Source organism: Mastomys coucha, unplaced genomic scaffold (genome assembly GCF_008632895.1).
Source record: "Mastomys coucha isolate ucsf_1 unplaced genomic scaffold, UCSF_Mcou_1 pScaffold8, whole genome shotgun sequence".
In the NCBI taxonomy this organism is placed as follows: Eukaryota; Metazoa; Chordata; class Mammalia; order Rodentia; family Muridae; genus Mastomys; species Mastomys coucha.
In genome coordinates this window covers 1,357,586-1,378,802 of record NW_022196914.1, presented here as the reverse complement: position 1 = coordinate 1,378,802, position 21,217 = coordinate 1,357,586, and the positions used below count along the sequence as shown (strand labels likewise).

The following is a 21,217-nucleotide window of genomic DNA, read 5'->3' as shown; positions in this document are numbered from 1 at the left end:
TTTGTATTTATTTTTGTTGAACATCAGGGTGGGGAGGTTAAATTAATATTCGATCTTATATTGATGTTGTAATGTTTGACAGGGCTGTCATGTAGCTAATATTTGGATTGATACCACATATTTCACAAATAGATTAATCTCTATAAAAGTTATATATGCTAGGATATGGGATCTTAAAGAATGAAAATCATTAATAGAATACTATTAACTGGCTTTTAAAGGAATTTAATTTCAATATACTCAGGGTCCTCTGCTTGCTAGGCAAGCCCTCTGTCATGAAGTTATAACTTTAGCAGCCTTTTATCACGTGTCCTACGGTCAACTACAAAGTCAGTGACTACAAACTCAGTGTTTAATAGAGAGCAGATATTGTTCTTCTCACGTAATGAGGATTCTCAAGATACACACTTAAATACTACTATGATTTTCATTTCATGTGTGTGTGTGAGAAACCATAGACAAGGAAAGATTAAGCTCTTGATATTGGTCAAATAGTGAATCTATACTGGAGGCAAAGTTTGAATTCAGGCAGTGGGGTCTGCAAGGGTATTATCTAGTCAATGTGTTTAGCATATGTCACAACTAGGAAAACATCCCTTTTAAATGTTTCCTTTTAATTAATCAATTAATCAGTTAATTAGTTAACTTTCCATCCTGAGCACAGTTTTGACTTTTCTGATTTTCCTTTTCACCTCTCCCTCCAACCCCCACTCTGTCTTCCTGCAGAATGTACTGCCCAATTTTGTCTGTGAATATTTTTTGGTAATCTTTTTTCTTTGTTTATTTGTGGCTCACACCATGTCAGTTTACTGGAGAAGTCCGAGTCTCTTTTAACTTAATAATTCTTAGAACTTCAGAAAAAAAAAAACCTTTAATCCTGTCACAGTTTTCAACTTTAGAGATGGAACATGATGACTCCTATCAGCATCATCCTGATTGCAAGTGGGATACTGCCAATCTCTACTAGGACTGAATTAAAAGATTTTAGTGGGGCATGCAAGAACTGTTTAATTTCTACCAGAGCTCTTTTCAAAAGTCAGCTTTATTTTATAAATTTACACATAAGTCAAATTGACATACTTATTATTAGTTTGTGTGTATCCACTACTTTGTCTCTTTCTGCTTTCATTTCCTGATCCAAACTGGCAGTCATAATTATACCTGCCTCACAGGCTCCATGTTGATTAAACATTAGAAAAGAGTAGTTCACACACACAACATAATAGTGCCTAGGATATGGGGATATTGATCAGTGTTGATTTCCCCCAATTCCGTCTCTCTCTTCCTCCTTTTCCCTCTCTCATTCTCTCTTTCTTTCTGCATGCCATGTGTATTTGTAATTCCCTAAGTGTAGAGAACTTAGAAATGGTGACAAGGTCCTAGATTCTCTTAAAACTTAATAAATAAAAGAAGTAAACATGGTGCAGTGTGATGGATCCTGGGATAGCATGGGAGTAGGCTACAGTGTGAACTGTGGGAAGGCATGATGGATGTGGTAGTCGGGAAGTACCTACTAGACTGTCTCCTGAAAATTATAATTTCAAGATTGGTTGACCTCAAGGTAAAAAATCACATTGTTAGCATAGTAAACGCTTAAGCAGTTCAGAAATACTCCTCGTTCCCTTTCCTTGGTGGCTTTACATATGAGATGATTCTGTTCTCAGGGCCTCATTGGGCACTCTGTCTCTACTTGAGTTCTATACTTATATGCTGGGTTAAACTCTTGATATTAATTATTTTGCTTGTGTTCTTAAACTCCATTTTCCTCAGCCCTCTCCTGATTCAAGCTACATCATGGGCTTTACATATGAATAGCCCTGGGTTAGAGAAGACAGGAAGCATTGTTTTTTGAATGCTCAAGTACACTTTTCTAAACCTGGTGGGAATCATAGATTGGAAGGCAATAGTTATCACTGTGTAGGATCAGTATCCCGAAGGAAAAAAGCATTTGTTCAGCTCTTAATTTTTAAATGAAAAATCAAAAGCCAAGCCTCCTATGACTCAAAGCAGGAAGTTAAGATATTAATTATAGAATGATAGATATATACAATGACATTTTCTTTTTCAAATGACAAAAATGTTTTGAGCAGTAAGATGAATGGAGATTTAGGTTTAATGTATTCCACAGTGGAGAATGAAGGCGCTATTACTTTGAATTGAGTTTTGGAAGGCTTAGTGTATTAGACAAGTCTGATGGAAGTAAATTTGTATCTCATTTTTCTCTAGTTGTATGTGTATGGATATTCTCATCTAATGTTTCATGAAAGTGCTGATTTCTTTTAAAAGCCATTTGTAGTTATCTGCAATGTATTTAACATAGTTTGGACTTCCCTTATCCTAGAGGAAGATGATGAAATCTTCATAGCTTCATAGCTTCAAGCTGTGTAGACACAAACTGTCTATACAAGACTCTGGGTTCAATAATCACAGGCTTAGGAATGATCATCAACACTAGACAAGGTCCTGTGCTTGGCAACAGGGACCAGAGCAGGTAGATGGTACATGAGAGGAGATGGAAGAGCAACAAGCTAACAAAGATCTAATTCATTCTCTAATGCTAGAGAGCCCCAATGTTCCCTCAACAAATGTGCATGTGCTCATGTGCACAGGCAACTGCATATTAAAACTAGCTCTAGGAATCACCAAAGGGGAACAGTCAGAGTCCTATATACGACTCAAAAGTAAAAGTTAAGACACAGAGAGACAGATTCATATTTCATTGGTAATTTTATATTTTTCTACTATTTAGAAAGAATGGGAATATGTTCTAATACTATATTTAGAATTTTCTATTAGCTATTACAACAAAACACTTGTATTTGCTTCTCATATGTATTCCTTGTGAGAATGCAAACTTTGAGTTTGGGAGTTTCTATGATGTAGCTTCCCTGTGTTTAGAGCAGAATGAGTAGCATTCAAGGAGGCTATTAAGTGAAGAGAAGACTTTTATATAAAGTAGAAGTTAGTTATAATTTCAAGGCATAGGAGATAACATGAGTTGTTTAGATGATTGGAAAAGTTGGCTCTGTAGAGAAAGCGGTAAGGCCTTAGGCTCACATCCAGGTGGAACCAGGGCATACTTGCTTCTGGTTTTAAAATGCTTTCAGGCCTATTTTGTTCTCTTTTCTCCATTAAGACCTTTGTGGCCTCTTAAGGGCACCTTTTTGTGCAGTCAGTTCAGTTTGATTTATTTCAAAGCTATGACTGTTGGAATGGGTGGCACAGGCTTCATTTCTCATGACAGTCTCTTGGGAGAATGCTCTGAAAAATTACTCTAACTGTCCTTATGCCTTTCTGGAAAAGAAAAAGTAGCCATTTGCTTTCTTCCCAGTTCTACAAAGAGCAGATGCCGTTTGTATCCAAAACCCTAATTTAGGTGAAAATATAAAGAATTGAGGCTTTCTCTTTCCCTCCTTTTCCTCAGACAAGATGGTTCACCGTACAAGGTCATTGAAATCTCTGTTATCTTGGACAACTCTTATTAGAATGTAGTATTCTCTATAACTCTCAGATGCTTATGAGGCAAGGAAACTAATTTGTAAGAACCTTTAAAAATCCAATAACAATAAAGCCTGCCTAAGTCCTAAGAGCAAACAAAAACTTTATAGTTTATATCTAACGAATTCCCCTCTTAAAAATATCCATCTATCCACAGAGAAACTTGACTCCACTTCTCATCTAAGAAGCTTCCTTTTGCAACAGATAGAAGCTATTACATAGCTCCACAATTGGCCAAAAAGAGAGTAAGTGGCCATGGCATGTCCAGCCCCAATTCCTACATCAAATGTAATCCTACACTAGGGCTGAGGGGATGCTGGTGAAAAGAGGCCAGAGAGGTTGCAAAAGCCAGAGAACCAGAGTGCCTGCTGCTGGATACTATCTCCTAGACCCTCCAGGGAAGTTGAACCCCTAAAATCTCAGTATGGTTGAGGAAACAAGACCTTATAATGATAACACCAGTCAACATGCCGGGTGGGTGGGGCATTTCACAAGGCTCAATCTCTAGATGAAGAACTATAGGCAATTGGTACTGAGAAGGGAGAATTAGTATTCTTTAGGGTTGAGTGTCCACCTATGTTGTATAATCCTAAGGTAGTTAGCACTAAACAGATGGATAAATGAGCAATGCTATATGGGCTCAGTAGGTTTTATGTACACATGCATATATATATATATTATACACACATACATACATATATAAATATGTAATAATAATTATAGAGGAGAGGTCATGAATATGAGAGAGGGTGGAGGAGGGACATTGGAGGAGTTGGGAGGAATACAAAAAGGTAGAAATATTGTAAATATAGCACTTATGTATGAAATTCTATAACCCCCCAATTAAATAAAAACAGAACAAAACTTTATAGTTTAACAATATATGTACAAGTGACTTAATTTGTCACATTATGTCATGAATATAATTTAGGTATTACGACATGGAACTAGATCAAACAAACCTGGATGTGTTTCACTTTAGCAGGGTGTAATCAAGATCAAACTATTGCTGATAAATCAATAATGTCTTTGAGAAAATTATTCTGGGATAAGAGTAGAAATTGCCAGAATCAAAATGTTTATACTATGCATAGTAGCACTAGTCTCTAGTCCTCCAACTTAGGAAGTTAAACCAGTAGTTAATGAGTTAGAAGACAGCCTGAGGTCCATAGGGAGAACTTTTCTAAAGGCTAAGAAAAGAATGGAGTCTTTTGTGTCAGTCTTTTAAAAACAAGCTAAAGCCAAGAGGTTCTGGAGAAATGGTTTTCACACATGGTTGCCTGACAATAACTAAATGTTTTCTAATCTTGTCTTCTATTTTTATTCTGTTTATGATATTTGTTTCAGACATAGAGGTGCTTAAAAATGTTAGCATTAAGTTATATGTGCATGTGTGTGCTTCCATGTGCAAAATTATGCCAGAGAATTGCCTTGCAGATAAGAAGTTATGGTGACTCTCAACCAGTTGCATAGCTTCAGGATGCCACCCATGGCACATTACAATCTTATAAATACAAGATAATGGGAGGTAACAAGGGACAAGACCACAGGGCCCCTTTCATATGTTGCATTATAAAGCTGCTTTCCTAAGATGGAGTATTATAAAACGGAGTCAGCCCACACTCGTTTTTAACGTCACATTGTCAATGACTGGTGCGTTCTGAGTTAAGCTCCCTGTTCTACCTTTCAGCCCAGATACCCCAGACTGAGTCCACGCTTGAATCAGGCAAACCCTAACTAAACTCAGTGTTCCTAGAAGGCTCTGGGTCCAGACCTTCAGAAAATGAGGGAATAGTGCACGGATGACCATGTGACCAAAGGGCGGGACTGAGTGCTGGCATAATTGGCTCCTCTTGTAGTTGCTGTATCCATTTCCCTCATTCTTATAATCTTTGCTGGTGAGGTGTAATACAGCTTCCAACAACATGCCAGTCTTTTCGCTTCCCAGATCACAGGTCTGAATAAAGTAGAACTTAAAAATTCAATTCCTATGTCTGCGTATGTGCCTTTGTGGCAACAGGTGGCATGAATTCCAGTATTCTTGTTATAAATCTATCTTTTTAATGCTTAGTTACCTGCATATCTTTGCTTTCTAAGTTTCTTAGTGGGGATGTCTGGTCATACCTACTTTCCAATGCCTGATATAGAGTTCTCCTTATGAGAAAAATCAATATACTGTTCATTGAATTGAACATTGAAAGAATAAGAAAAAGAATACCTTAGCCCTGCCTACTTCTTAAGCAGTGCCGATGATATATTTTTTTTATTTATACCTTCCCTCATAGCATATGTTTTGAAGCTGACAAGTAATATAAATGAAGACACAAAAGTCATGTGCAATATGGTTAAATGACGGGCAGTCTCAGCACACACTGGATAATGGGCCTAGGGAACACTGTTACCTTCGTATTTTTCAGACAGCTTATTTGTGGTGCACCGGTCTTCCTTGTATGTTTTTGTAAATAAGAAGAAACGTTTCTTTGTTTCATACCGGACACAGTTTCGAGTTTCTTCTTCTGTTAAACCTGAAAAACAAACACAAGCAAACGCCTCTGAAAATGCACCGTTGAGAATTCAAGGAAGTGGACCATGCAGCTCTGGCTGCTCTCAGGGCTGGGTCCGCTCACCGGCTTTTGTCCTGCTTAGCTCTAATAGGCTGTTTTGCTCTGAGATTTAGTCCCACATGGCTCCTGAGGAAATTGTAAATGGAAGAGATTCTGTGAGTCTTCACTTTTGATGCATCTGTGAGACCACTGTAGTCCATCCTATGGGGCTCTTGTCTCTCCCAGCCCATCCTTGTTGTCACAGTACACAATGGATTGTAAGGATTTTCCTTACTGCTGTGCACAGCTTCTGCCCTGGACATCAAGTCTGCTTCTCACTATGATGCATGTTTTGGACCTGTAGCTGCTTTTGTGAGATGTAAGCCACTTGGCTTGTGCACCATCTCAAGTGTGAATCTTGGCCACCTGTCTGTCACTCACCACTCACTTTCGTATTTATTTAGGCTCTCCCCCCCCCCCCCCCCCCCCCCCCCCCCCCCCGCCTCCCCGATTTGGTTACTCATTGTGTCTCCACTCCCCAACCCTTTTTATTTTAATAGAAATTCTAAATTCTTGACCAGTGACCTCTTCAGACTCTTTGTTGGCTGTATTGTCTCCTTATCTGAATTCAAATCTATATTTGATCTTATTTCCCTGTTGGCTCAAAGGAGGCAATACTACCTAATTCCTGTCTGTTCAGGTCGGGAGGTGTAATTAACATCTTCCAGGATCTCCAGAAATGCTTTCATTGGGTGGCTCTCTGCTATCTTATACATCATGTGAAAGCTCTAATACTCTGAGGCTAAAACCATTCCACTAGAAGATCTTTACCAACCCCAACTGTTTACCAAATTTCTTATCATCCATTGTTAAAGCTTTTGACACCTTGAATACCTGAGCACTTCCATCACAATGCCTGTAAGCATGCTTACTGACTTCTGAGTCTGTGAGGCTGGGACAGCACAGACAGACAGGACTAGTGTACTCAAAGGTAGAGTTTGTACTACTTATCTGTGATAATGTGAAGGAAATTGATGCTTCCTATTTTCTTCACAGCGTTCCAAGACATCTGACTGCATGGGACAGAAGGTGTGATACCAGCTCTTAACCCCTTTAAAGCTAAGGCTTTATCAAATTACGGCACTTATGGCTGCAGGTTTTAATGCTCAGGCACACTTAGAGTGAGAGCTTTAGGTAGACATCAGAGCAAGTCTGATGAAGACATGAAGGCACAGATTTCTCAGGGGAGAGGTGGGCAGATGTGAGCGAGGTCAATATTCTTCAATTTTTGCTTACTTTTTATGTTTTAAGTCTGACCCATTTGAAGGTACATGTTATTAGAAGTAAAAATATAGTTTGAAAGTCTCTATTTACATTTTCAACTCTAACAAATAAAAAATGATGGTTATTTCATTTAGTCTTGAAGAATAAGTATGGATATCTGATAACATTGTTTTTATAAGTCAAAATTTGAAGGAATTATACTGCTTTACTGCAACTACAGTATACAAATGTTTTTCTTATTCTTATATTTGCTTTTTAAAGTTTATAAGTTAGAAATAAATTTTATGTGACAAATTGATTATAACACAACAATTTACCTAAGGGCAAAGTTAACTTCATATATTTGAGGGCCATGTGTGAATCTTTAAAGAAGTGAAGGGTGACTCTGGCCCATGGAGTCAATAGTACTATGATCAAGGTCTCACCGGTGACTTTCTATGTGTTCCTGTTTGTCCTCATAAATAGTACACTGTGTGGTCTTTGCACATATTAACTGAGGATAGGGTAGAGGGATGAGTCATTTCCTGAGTTGCATTTCAGCTTGTTTTGAATGAGCAAATTGGCAGGACTCATCAAAATACTATGCTCAGATTTTTTAACTAAGATTTTTTGTTTTTATGTTTTACTAATACACAGTAAAGGCTTACAAATAAAAGAAAACCATTGCTGAGAAATAGTGAGGTGATTGTTTTTCCTTTTTCTCAAATTCAGAGTAGACCATGACTTCCTTACGAAAGGACTTTAAAAATTACCTTGTTTAGAATATCGCCAATGTTTACAGTTTACTATAACTCCGAAATTCTTTCATGGTGTACACTGAAGTACCACTTACTTTCTTGCAAGGTGTTGCCATACTGATGGGGGCACTGACCAACAGAGGAGTGAAAGAGCAAAGCGAGCAATCAAACACAGTTTGATTTCATTGCATTCTTCTCGAGGGAGAAGCCACTATGGAACATCCAAGCTACTTTAAAGAACGATGGCAATAGGCATAATTGCTATTAAACAAAGCCTCATAACACCTTCCACTTAGTCTGCTTTTAATCTCATTTCTAGACAAGAAAACAAGGAAAAGAAAGTGAGAAAAAAAGAGAAGGTTTATTTAGGGAGGGTATGAAAGTGGGAAAGGCTGCCCTTTGGAGAATTCCATCCATTTAATATTGGTTCTGCCCAGTGTGCTTCACTTTCCTTGTAATTAAGATTGTAACATGATACTAGTAAAGCTCAAAACTTTTCTGAATGAAAATGTTCAAATTATAATTGAACACAATGTTATTGGATATATGAGATATATCCACATGCATATGTATGCTGTAAATACTATATATAGTGAATATGTATATCTGTGTATATATCTGGTGTATATGATGTCTAAGAATACATGTATAATGAATATGTACATATTAATTTTATATATAATTTTAGTTTCCTATCACATTTCAACCTTTGTTTGTTTCACTCTGTATTGATCAATCTCTACCTCTGTTTATAGAGGAAGAGATTGAAGGTGAGAATGTTTTAGGAAGAAAGCAGAGCTTGTCACTTCTCCATTTTGGTTACAGACCTTCAACTTCTGAAATAATGGGTAATTGCCTGAAGACTCACACAGTTCTTCAATCTAGTCTCTAAGACTTAAGAGGCTTTGGTCTGAATGCATAATAAGAACAGTCATCAAATGGGAACTCACTGCCTATGGTACAGCAGCAGTAGCCAGAATAATTTCCTCTGCAGGCCAGATGAAATCAAGGCAAGGACTAGGGGTTTCTTCTAACCATTTCTGCACAGTGATAATGTTGATGCCATTTTTAGTGGTGGGATGTACCCAATACATCATGTAAGCCATGCTTCAATATAAAGAATGGTTAAAATATAATGGAATGGACAGGCACTGTAGATAGTGCGTCATGAGGCGTTATCTGCACCATAGCTTTATACCATTTATTTTATAATGCCTTTACTGAAAACCTGTACTGCCATTTGTTTCATTCCTTTTATTAGGATGCAGACCAAGAAGCTCATGGTTTGGAAGAACTCAGAGCAGCGCATATTACACATCAGTATTCTCTATAATGAGACATAAGAACTGAGAACTACTCGCCCCACTTCTGGTCTGCTACTGTCTCTTTAAATGAATGTCTACATCTTTTTGTACAAAAAATTAGTGATGAATAATGCTTTTCTTATTTTGGTGAATTTATGAGTTGTTGTCTGATTATCATTGTTTCCCAGGTTTTATCTCAAGGGGCACATAAGAGATCATCACAAGGGTACTGTTTCATTTCACACATGTGTCTGAAAGCAAAGTAATCCAAAGATCTTATACATATAATAACAGTGATAATTAGTATTTGAAATTTTAACCCAAGAAACCAAGATGCTTAATATATTGCAATTTTGTATATAAGCTCAAATATTTGCTCTGTTCTTTAGGATACAACATTGAAAACTTTCTTAAAATAAAATACTTTGAACTTGTTTGGAAGTTTCAATAGTTATGAATATTTAGCCTATATTAACTTAGTTTCTTGTCAAATCTCTGATTATTCTTTTATACCACTGGTCTCTACTTAAAATAATTAAAACAGAAAAAATGATATTGAATTTGCTATAAATCATTATAGTTATTTGCTATAAAATATTATATGTAAATTATATAACATTTAGGGAACTCTGTTCTTGTTTTGGTATTGGCTAGCATCTCCCTTCTTAGTGACCAGACCAAATTAACCAAAGCTCACACACCTGAGTTCTGTAGCTCCTGGCGGCTGAATTGGTAGAGAAGGTCATATTTGCCCCCCAGAGAGCCTGAGGTGAAGTAGTGGGTCCCGAAGTCATCAAATATCCTGCTGTACACAGCAGAGTTGTATTCTAAAGGCAGGTGGACAAGGGCTTTCAGGAAGACATCTGAAAGCTGCAGGTCTGTTGTTTTCATTGTGAAGTTTAAGACTTTTATCACTTTGTGGATCCTGACAAAGCTAGAATCCTAAGGAAAATGGGTAAAGCATAAGAAGAAAAATAATGAAATGGAGACGGAGATAATGGAAACTTGAGGAGTGATTCTTTAAATGTCATTAACTTCTCATTATCCCCACTCCTACCACAGGATATTAAATAATTCAACTGTATTTAGCATTCTCACATATAAGCTATAATCTTCAGGCTGCACTCCAGTATCTTTTCCCTTCGATGTTCAAAGTACTAAATAGATGGGACTACCTCAATAATGTACACCACATGCTTCTGGTATGCATTCTCTAGCAAGGAAGAGAGCAGTGATCAGAGACACTAGTCTTTCTGACTGTCAGGGCATAGCTGTACCAGCAGTGGGATTTTATTTTCAATGCCCTAATGCAAATAAACAAAAGTAAAAAAGATTATGTAAAGATTCAACTGAAGTACTAAGGCGATATTCACTAAACACAAAGAAGCATTAAATTCTGTAGACTTTAATTGTCTATTGCCAGATTGAGGAAATGTGCCCCAGTGACATTTCATACTCTTAAAGCCAAAGAATACCACATTCTCCATCACTAAGTAATGAAATTAAACAAATTCTTTATATTGTCTCTGATAGCCATATGTGCAGGGAGCCATGGCCTTAACCATGGCCTTGTGGAAATTTACTAGCTTACACATACAGCCCTGAGAGAATTTGTGTAGTCTAACAGTAAGAATATTTGTGGGTGTGGAGGACACTGTGACTGCTGGTTCCAGAGACTGAAGATTGCCACCTTGCCTTCAGAAAACCCCCAGGGATCTTCTCCCCTGCTTGAAGCCTCCTCACTGCACTGTAGCTGGAAGTCAAGCTCAACTGAAAAAGCCCCGCTAGAGCCTGATTGTCTACACAAGCCGCTCTTAAAGGGGACAACAGCTTTTTGCTTGTAACATTGGTAACAGAAAGTTAAAATGGGTAACTCAAGATTAGAGTCATTCTAAACAACAACACGTGACATAAAACAGCCCAGGAAAACAGGCCTTTACAGATACTTCTAAATTGGGATAATATTTATACAATTCTTGTCCTAGAAACTAGACTTATAAAGGGTAAGATTTACAATGTCTCTTCAATGAAGCATTTAAAGCTGCAGTATCATGCATTCATATGTACGAACTGGCAGCCAAACTTTGTACATGAAAGTAATGCTCTTGGTATTTATTTTAAAAAGAATGGATTGTTTAAAACTGGATTTTGTTTGTCAAAGTTATGGTTATGCCTTAATATTACAAAAGAAACTTAAAAAGTATGGTTCAAATTGTCAGTGTTCCATTGGCTGCAGTTTGCAGTTTGATTGCAAGCTCAGGATTCTTAACTCACCCCTATTTTGAAATTAGGATGATTGCAAGAGTAATAATAGTTAAAAAGAACTGTGGCCAGAATGGGCCTGCTGCCCCTTTTAAAAACAAGCTTTATTGGATACAGTGGTAGAAGCAAAATTTAATCCCCCAAGGTTAGAAAGGAGATCTCCGTGAGAATTTATTTGGTATCAAACAGGGTTCTGATAAACTGTTTCCAGGAGTTTGTACTACCAAAAACAGCTAGTAGAATTTTTGGAGACACTCAAGAAAGGGTTCCTTTTGTTACACAATTATCTTATGAGAACATTAATGCAGCTCTCTGCAGCCATCTGGCCATACAAAGCAAAGACAGACTTATCTGGATATATTTGTCTTTGTGCAAAAATTTGACTCTCATACAATCAGAGTCTAGCTATGTTTGCTGTCTTGCTGGGGACTATAGTACATACAAGCAATACTTTCACAGCACTGAGGTGATAAGGAATGTTTTAAGTATAAATCATCCTAGAAAAAACTGTCCAAAAATTAGAGGCATAGACAGAGAATTGCTCCCCTAGAATTTATCATCACTGCAGGAGGTATAATCTTTGAGCCTGGACAGGACTTTGAATTTTTCAGTGTATGTTTATTATCTAATCCCTCTAAGAAGAAATTTTATTACCTTTGCTCTTATACCACAAGCTTTAAAAATTTTGGAGTAGTTGTTGCTCCAGAAAAAGTTTCAGAAACAATATCTTTTTCAATATTTGGGGCTTCAGTTATATCCTAGAATATGTGGTACAGAAAATTCAACAAAGAAAAGATGATTTGTTTACTTCAAATTATTTTCAAAAGCTTCCAGGGGATGTTTATTGACTAAGACCTTACCTTATGCTCACCAAATGAAGACATAAGCTTTTGTTAGATATTGTCAAGGGGGATGCAAATTTACTGGTAAGAGACAAAGAGCTTTTGCAGAAAGTAGAGAAAGCTTCTGTAATCAATTGTTATCAATTACAATTTTAATCAAATGTTAGTTATTGTTACTCAATGTGCCCACAGCAATTCTTTGGCAAAAAAGAACATTAATGTGGATTCATCTTTCTTCATCTCCAAGTAAAGTTTTAACGTCCTGTTATGAAGCTGTTGTGGTGTTAATAAAGAATTGTGGGGTAAAATCATGAAAGTATTTTGGAAAGAATGTCTTAAAAACCTGATGAGACATCTATTCCTTGTTTCAAATAGCCATTAAATTGGTTATTGCCAAATATTGATTGATATTTGGCATATTACATAGCAAATTGATAATATATTTCCTGTAAATTTATGTGTGCATCCCATAAAGAATACGTCTACTGTATTTATCTACAGCACTTCTATGGGAGAAAAGTATATGTGACTGGATTACATGTTTATTCTCATGAGTTTCTCTCTATTTCAACACAAATAATTGAACTACGTGCTGTAGTCATTTTTTAACGTGCTAAAATCAAAGTTTTAATTTATATACTGATATCCAATATAAATATAGCAGGGTTTACAATTGCTTAAAATTGTTCCTTTTTAAGATATTGCTAATTCTCAAATTTTGCAATTGTATATACATATACAACTCAAGTTAAGAGAAATTACTGTTCCTTTAAAGGACTGTCTTTGGACATTTAAGAACTCATCCTAGACTGCCTGGACAAGACCCCTTAAGGCAATGCCACAGCAGATTTGTATCCCAGGCAGATTATAGGCCTTACACAACAACAATTGGCCATATAATCTCATTCTTTACATCATCAAAATAGTAATGGCGTGGGATAATAATTTAGTAATTTTAGAGAATGTGCATGTCAAATTGTAAAGATTTGTTCTCAGTGTCCTCAGTTTTTACCTGTACCACATAATGATGTGACTTCTTGAGAATTTATTCTTTTTTTTTTTTTGGTTTTTCGAGACAGAGTTTCTCTCTGTAGTCCTGGCTGTCCTGGAACTCACTCTGTAGACCAGGCTGGCCTCGAACTCGGAAATCCACCTGCCTCTGCCTCCCAAGTGCTAGGATTAAAGGCGTGCGCCACCACCGCCCAGCGAGAATTTATTCTTAATTAGTGCAAATGGATACTTACATTTCTGATGTAAGAATAAAAATATAAAAATAAAATATGCACATGTGACTATTGATACCTTTTCAGGCTTTCTAGTTGCAATTGCCTTAACAGGAAAAACAGCTAAAAATGTAATGTTTCATTGCCTACATTATTTTTCTATGTTTGATGTTCCTAATCAGATTAAAACAGATAATGGAACTATTAAAGTTCCACTACCTATTCAAACATTTGAGATGTTTTGTCAGCAATCTAATGTTACCCATATTACTGAGACTTCATATAATTCTCTGGGGCAAGGAATTGTTAAACGTGTGCATGGTACTCTGAAAAATTGGCTTTAAAAAAAAAACAAAAAAGGGGAATCATATCTTAGTATACCACAAAAATTTTAAAATTTCGATGCCAAGGAACTCTCTGAGTGTGGGGAAGAGGGAATGTTTGTGCTTTTTCCACAGAACACTGTAAGAGCTTGCTAGCTCCCAGAGTGATTGGTGTGACATGTTGACTTGTGAGCTTGCTGAGTGCCCTGACAATGATGATAGAGAAGCTGTATTAGGCCTACGTCCCTGACCCACCCCTTTTTACATCCAACAGTAAGGCCTAGAAGCTTACATCCAACAAGAAGGCCTAGAAGTTGTGGTAATGGTAAACAACACTAGTTGATGGATGTGCCTGCTGGAGGAAATTTCACTATCAATAGAGAAATTAATTACGATGAATTGGGAACTAGTGCCTCCATAGTGTGGTAGACACAGCTATGGGTGCTTATGCTCTAGTTTTGCTAAGCCAAAAACATAGATAAAGAATTGTTGTGTCTTCCTGTGACCCTAGTTCCTCAGTTGACCTTTCTAACTTCTTCTGAGTATTTGAGCCAGAATAACCCCTCAGATACCAAAGTGAAGCGAGCTGTTTTCCTCCCTTTAGTGGCCTGCATCTCCTTGGCAACTTCTGTTGTGACTGTGGTTTGGCCGGGAGGGGTGTTAGCCCATTCTCTCCTTACCACTCCAAACTATCCCAACAGTTTACATTGGCAGTGGAAGCCTCTGCTGAATCATTAGCTTCTTTACAGAAACAAATAACTTCCCTCGCCCAAGTTGCCATACAGAATCGAGAACTTGATTTGCTTACCTCTGAGAAGGGTGACACCTGTTTATTTCTGAAAGAAGAATGCTGTTTTTATATAAGTCTGGCTTAGTGGAAACTGGGTCCAACAGTTACACAAACTTAATTTGGAGCTCCAGAAAAAAACTGTTTTAATTATCAGCCACTGCTGATAATTGGTGAAAGTCCTCCATGTTCACCTCTTGATGCCCCTCCTTGTACCTTTAGTAAGCATTTTATTATTAGTAACCTTGGGGCTTTCATTTTTAACAAAATTACTGATTTTATAAAACAGCAGATTGACTCTATGGCATCAAGACCCTTGCAAATTTGTTATCATAGGCTTGATTTGGCTGATAGAGGGCTTGCCGAACCTGAGGTTGACAATTCTCCTGTAGGAGCTGCATATCTGGATAAAATAAATCCAGTATGGGCACCAGTGTGGGCTGCAAGGCTAAGCACCGCAGGGGAAGGTCCTCTTCAGAAGTTCTCTGAATTCCCCGTGAGACAAACCTGGTTTGCAAGGAGGTTGGTATCTGTTCTTTAACCTTATCCTAAGGATTTTCTAAGGCTCTGCCTCCCCTTCCCAGAAGATACCAAGAGCCATGACTGTGGGACATAATGGTAATCCGACCCACGGGAGGAATCAGGTCAATGCTCCCCCCCTCTGGTTAATGCCCATTCCTTCAAGGATGAGGCAACTATTGGTAACCTTGGTTCACTCTTTTAGATATCATATTTAAAAATAATAAAGAGGGAGGAGATGCCAGGTGCTATGGCCTTAACCATGGCCTTGTGGAAATTTATTAGCTTACACATACAGCCCTGAGAGAACTTGTGTAGTCTAACAGTAAAAATATATGTGGGTGTAGAAGACACTGTGACTGCTGGTTCCAGAGAACTGAAGAGTGCCACTTGGCCTTCAGAAAGGCCCTGGTGTTCTTCCCCACTCCTTGAAGCTTCTTCTTGTTTATGCTTATATTGCCATCCCTGAAGCAAAGTTTTCAGAGCTTGATAAGACACCTGTCTTGCTCTCATTCTTCGTGTCTCTTGTCTTGCCTCAGGGTCTCTTCCCTGTCCTAGGTCCCTGCTGAACACCAAAGGGTTGGGGCACATATGCAAAAGTGTGAAGTCTTTTTTATTCTTGGCTTTTTTGTAAACACATATGTTAATTTTTCACTCCTTATTATGTAGGTTAATTCAAAATTAAACAATTGATACTGTGTTGTAATCTCACTCCTTTGCATTCTCCCATGTAACTACTGGCATTTGTGAACATATTCAGATATGCTATGTTTACAAGTTATGCATTTTATCTGATCTCCTGGTTTTAACAAATTATGTTATATAAGCGATGGTTACAGAATAACTACCGTGTTTTAGCAAAAACAATTCTATTGTACCTGTTAATTATAAAACAGCCATTTTCCTGCATGCTATAATTATAAAATCAAAAAGCTGCTAATGCAAAAACCAAAAACATTGCAAAGTTGAAAAGGAGCTATCATTCTCTTTCCCATTCAGGTCTCTTCCCTTCCTATGTTCTTTTCTTCAATTTAAACTTATACAGTTGTGTCAGTTGCACTTGTTTTACAAGTGAACAAGGCAGAGAAAGTTTGTTGTTTTGGGAAGTTTATGTCTCTTTGGATGCCTATGAATTCTATTTCTGAACTTTAACACTTGAATTTTGTCAAACAGCCCTCAAACTTGGAGTATCTGTGTGCTTTTATTAAGAAACACGTATCCTTAATGTAAGCCTTTGGAGGTTCAATATTCATAGTTTACAGACTAAATCATTGGAAGCATACACGCAACTCTGATAGCTCAACATAAGAGAAGCACAGACATGATACATTACCACTGTACTATGGCTGGAACCAGCAATTTTAGACCAAGAAGTGACATTATACCAGGATATTAAGCAATATTAGCACATTTCATCAATATGTGAGATCTTTCTATGCTGTGCTTGAATTGTATTTTATAGTTTCAGCTTTTTAATGTAAATGAGTTAACCACCAAGCCTCATACAATTATTATTTTGCTCTGAAGAGATCTCTGCCCAATGAATGCTTATTCAGATCTGAGACTGACAAAAGAAAACAACACATATTAGGCTAAGTTGAAGGGCCTGCCCTTTACTTCACAAGTCTTTGGTGTATCTCAGTATCTGCAGACTAAGGAAGGTCACAGTAGCATTTTCTCCATAGATGGACCAGAATAAGGAATCCTCTATTCAGATGGACTCTATCGTCTATATCCATCTTGATATTGTCTTGAGCTATACAAGGGTGACAATTCTAAGGCAGAATGGTTGAAAAGTAGCAATTTCATATACTTTAATCTGTAAATAGCCCCAAATGTTTTGACTTTGGGAAAGACTATTAAGATAAAAACTAGCTTTTTATCTACAGAAAATACTTTTTATGTGTGCTCTCTAGTATGTTTAAAACATTTATATATAACTCTGTAGAATTTATCTCAAAGTCATGTCATCACCTGCATGTCACCTACATGTTTTCAGCATCTTCATCTCTTTTCCTCTCTATTCTATCCTTTTAGACAATTATGTATAGGCGTGGATGCTTTGTCAAGGTGATCTGGGGATTTGATCCAAGACCAGATCCCAAGATAGTTTGAATTAGTAGATTAAAAGAAGGGAGTGTCTATGTCTACAGAAAGTCTGAAACAGATTACATAAAAAGACAAAAGTTATTATATGTCATTGATAAGAAACATGTTCAGTTAGTTAAGGCAAGCCTGATGATCTGAGGCTGATCCCTGAGAGTCACATAATAGAAATAGAGAATCAACTCTAACAAGTGATGCTCTGACCTCCACAGACATATTGTAGGGTGAGTACATGCACACATATGAAATGTACACACATGCACACACACTAAATGAATGCATAATTTTAAGAAAACTCCTTTAAACATGATGGGAATTTCAACCAGTGAAGTCTCAACAATATGGTTACCTAAACAAGATCTGCATAATGACTACACCAGTAAACATGTCAGAGTGAAGAGGGATAGATTTCGCAAGCTCCTACCCCTAGATGAAGATGTACAGGCAATCAACGGCTGCTGAGGAAGTAAGAATCAGTTTTCTTCAGGGACGAATCACCCAATAGATTACAAAATCTCAAGGTGTTAGCTCTAAACACATGTACATGTGAGCAACAGTAAATAGACTCATTAAGTTAAGTGTGTGTGTCTGTGTGTTTGTTTATGTGTGTGTAACAATAAATAATGAAGAAAAGGTATTACATTTCAGAAAGAGTGGAGAGGCAAGGGAGGAGTTAGAAGAAAAGGTAGAAACAATATAAATACAATGCTCATATGTGAAAGTCTCGAAAGATTTTTTTTAAAGCAAAGAAAATACATTAATATCACAAGTAGTCTAAAAAATATCCCCATCATTGGCAGCATCATAATGAAACCCTTTACTTTGTATAACTTCCAAACACTTAATAAAAGATAGCCCTTTTGCGGGGTGGAGAGAAGGACCAGCAGCGAAGAGCCTTGACTATTCTTCTAGAGGACCTGGGCTTGGTCCCTGCATCCACATCCAGTAGCCCACAATTATTTGTACTTCCAGTTTGAGGGGACCTCAACCCCTCTGCTGGCTCTGTGGGTGCCTACACACACATGGCATATACTTATTCATGCATACATACATGTATATGAAAATAAAAATGAGCCTTAAAATTTATTGAAAACAATCCATATTGACCACAACCTGGGACAGCAAACTGAAAATCAAACAAGAGCAACTCCCATGCAGCACGTCTTTAGTACTAAGCTGAGAGTTACGAAAAGAGTATATTTAAGCATCTATTAGGTATCCTACTGATTCAGAAATGTTCAGCTTCTTGTTGCTTGATTGCTTTGTCAGGTATTCATTTTGAAGAAAGAACAAATCAACTATTTCCCTTACCTTCTTGTAGGAGGCTTCAATGGCTTTTTTGAAGTCAGAGTTACGTTGGAAATTTTTACTTTTCTTTGAGGAATAAAAAATCGGTACATAGAAAGAATCTTTCTGCTGTCCCGAGGACGAACTGGCTTCATTTTTATTCTTTCCAAGATTAGTTAAATCTTTGTAGAAATCTGTTTTCAAGTCATCTTCCATAGTTTGTACCTGATCCAGCAAAGTGCATATGAAATAAGACATGGGGAATACACAACAGAGCTACTTGCTCTCACCTCACACAATGATCATTCATCCATTCAGCAGTCAACAAGTAGTCATTACCCATCTCATAGTACTGGAGAGCAAGAGTCTGTTAATCCTTACACCCAGAGAGTTAATAGTTTAGTTAGGGAGAGAGCACAGTTTGATGGATGCACTACTCATGGGATAACAGATCAACATAGACCCAGAAAGACTATATTTCGAGCATCTCAACTAAGGAAAGAATACAGAACCAGAGACTTGAAAGAGGATAAGCAGCGAGGGCTACCCTCAGAATGTTATACATAGGAGCATTTTGTGTGTATGCCTGCACACGGCTTGTGTACCTGATGCCTGCAGAAACTAGTCATAAGCTATTATTGTGGGAAATATTAAATAATTCACATTCCATGCTAGAGCTGGCTATTCTCTTGCTGCAGCGATCTTGCTGCCTCCATGTCTAACTAACCCCATGCAGCAACCGCCTATCTCATGCTTGACAGCTAGATGGGACAAATGCACCCCACTTAATATTTAATCATCTATCTAAGAAATCTCCAATACTCTTGGCTCTCAGGACTGTGTGGTTCTGGCTCTTCTTCCTCTCCTATAGGTTCCATCTTATCTCGTCTTCTCCTTCTCTTTTTCTCCTCTCTCTGAATCTCCTCTTCTCTAAAATTCTCAGTCTGCCTTCCTTTTCCACTGTCCAATCACAAGCTTCTTCTTGTATTAGTATTTAAAGTAATTGGGGGGAAATTCTGCTACAAGCTATCCTGTGGCAGTAGGAACCAAACTTAACTTCCCTACAAGGATGGCTAATGCTCTTAACCACAGAGATATCTCTTCAACTTTTGTTGTACTTTTGCATCTCTAATTATACAAAGTAAAACATTTCTTTATGATATTGCCAGCAATGAGGTCAATTTTAAAGACTGCTAATGACTTCAGTGTATTGTGAGATTTGATTTATATTATATTTCAGAGATCTAAAAGAGGGTGGGGCATGACCCTAGCTAGACTCTCTTTTCTTATCACCTATTGGTTATGCCTCTGAGATACAAGACAACTTTGAAACCCACTTAAGCAAAGAGTAAAACTGGGTCATGTCTCAGGAACTTAAGCCTTTGCTATTGTCACAACAGTAAGGATAATATTGATTAAAATTACTCAAAATGAACGAGAACTATCTTGTCTGGTCAGCAATAGAAAAACCTTTTAAATACTCATAAATAAAATCCACTGAGACACAAATCACATGTTGCATTAAACAACTTTCAAAATTAGCCTAGAAAAGAAGGGAAACTAACCCTGCTGCAAAAGATGACTGCTCAATGATGATGACATAACCAACATCTCAGTGTTGCTTTTAGAAACCACAGAATGTAATTGTTAGCATCTGAAATGCTCACATAACGAACCTCCTAGTCAATTACAAAATAATAAGATCACACTATTAGAGATTATATGCATATAAATATAGCTGTGTAGATTTATTCACAGGTTCTTTAAAAAGCCTAGACTGTAATTTTTACACTCTGTATGAGCTTAAAGAATAAGATATTAGGGGCTTAACAGCAAGATAGCTTAACAGGTTTGTGGTGGTTTGAATTACAATGACCTCCATATATATTTGAATGTTTGGTCATTAGACAGTGGCCCTACTTGACAGAGATTAGGAGGTGTGGCTTTGCTGGAGGAAATGTGTCACAAGAGAGTGGGTTTTGGGGTTTCAAATGCTCAACCCAGGCATGGTGTCTCTCTCTTCCTGCTGCCTGCTGATTCAGATGTAGAAGTTTCAGCTACCTGTCTGGCACCAAGTCTGCCTGGATGTCTCCATGCCACCGTGATGGCAATGTTCTAAACTTCTGAACTGGGAGCTATCCTAAATTAAATGCCTTTCTTTGTATGAGTTGCCCTAGTCATGGAGTCTCTTCACAGCATCAGGACACTAAGACAGGGTTCAAGTTCAGAGACCCACAAGGTGCAACTATGAAAGCTGTCCTCTGATTGCAACTTGTGGTATGTACATGGTGTCTTTCTTATACATACCCACCCACACCCACACCCACACCCACACACGCACACACACACACACACATACACACACACACACACGAATAAACAAGTAGATAATATAAAATATTTTATAGAGGGCTAATATCCAATGTATACAAAAAACTCAAGAAATTAGACTCCAGAGAACCAAATAACCCTATTAAAAATGGGGTACAGAGCTAAACAAAG

At 37.5% G+C, this 21,217-nt stretch overlaps 1 protein-coding gene across 3 annotated transcripts in view; it reads right to left on the bottom strand.

The window, feature by feature from the left end:
- The window catches only part of C6 (complement C6), an 83,313-nt gene that overhangs the window by 27,603 nt on the left and 34,493 nt on the right, over positions 1-21,217 (bottom strand). For all 3 annotated transcript variants that reach the window (XM_031360042.1, XM_031360043.1, XM_031360044.1), the window contains 3 exons: positions 18,740-18,940; positions 10,068-10,308; positions 5,901-6,023 (listed from right to left, as the gene is read on the bottom strand). In XM_031360042.1, coding sequence (XP_031215902.1) covers positions 5,901-6,023; positions 10,068-10,308; positions 18,740-18,940 — 565 coding nt within the window. The remainder of the gene's footprint in view (positions 1-5,900; positions 6,024-10,067; positions 10,309-18,739; positions 18,941-21,217) is intronic.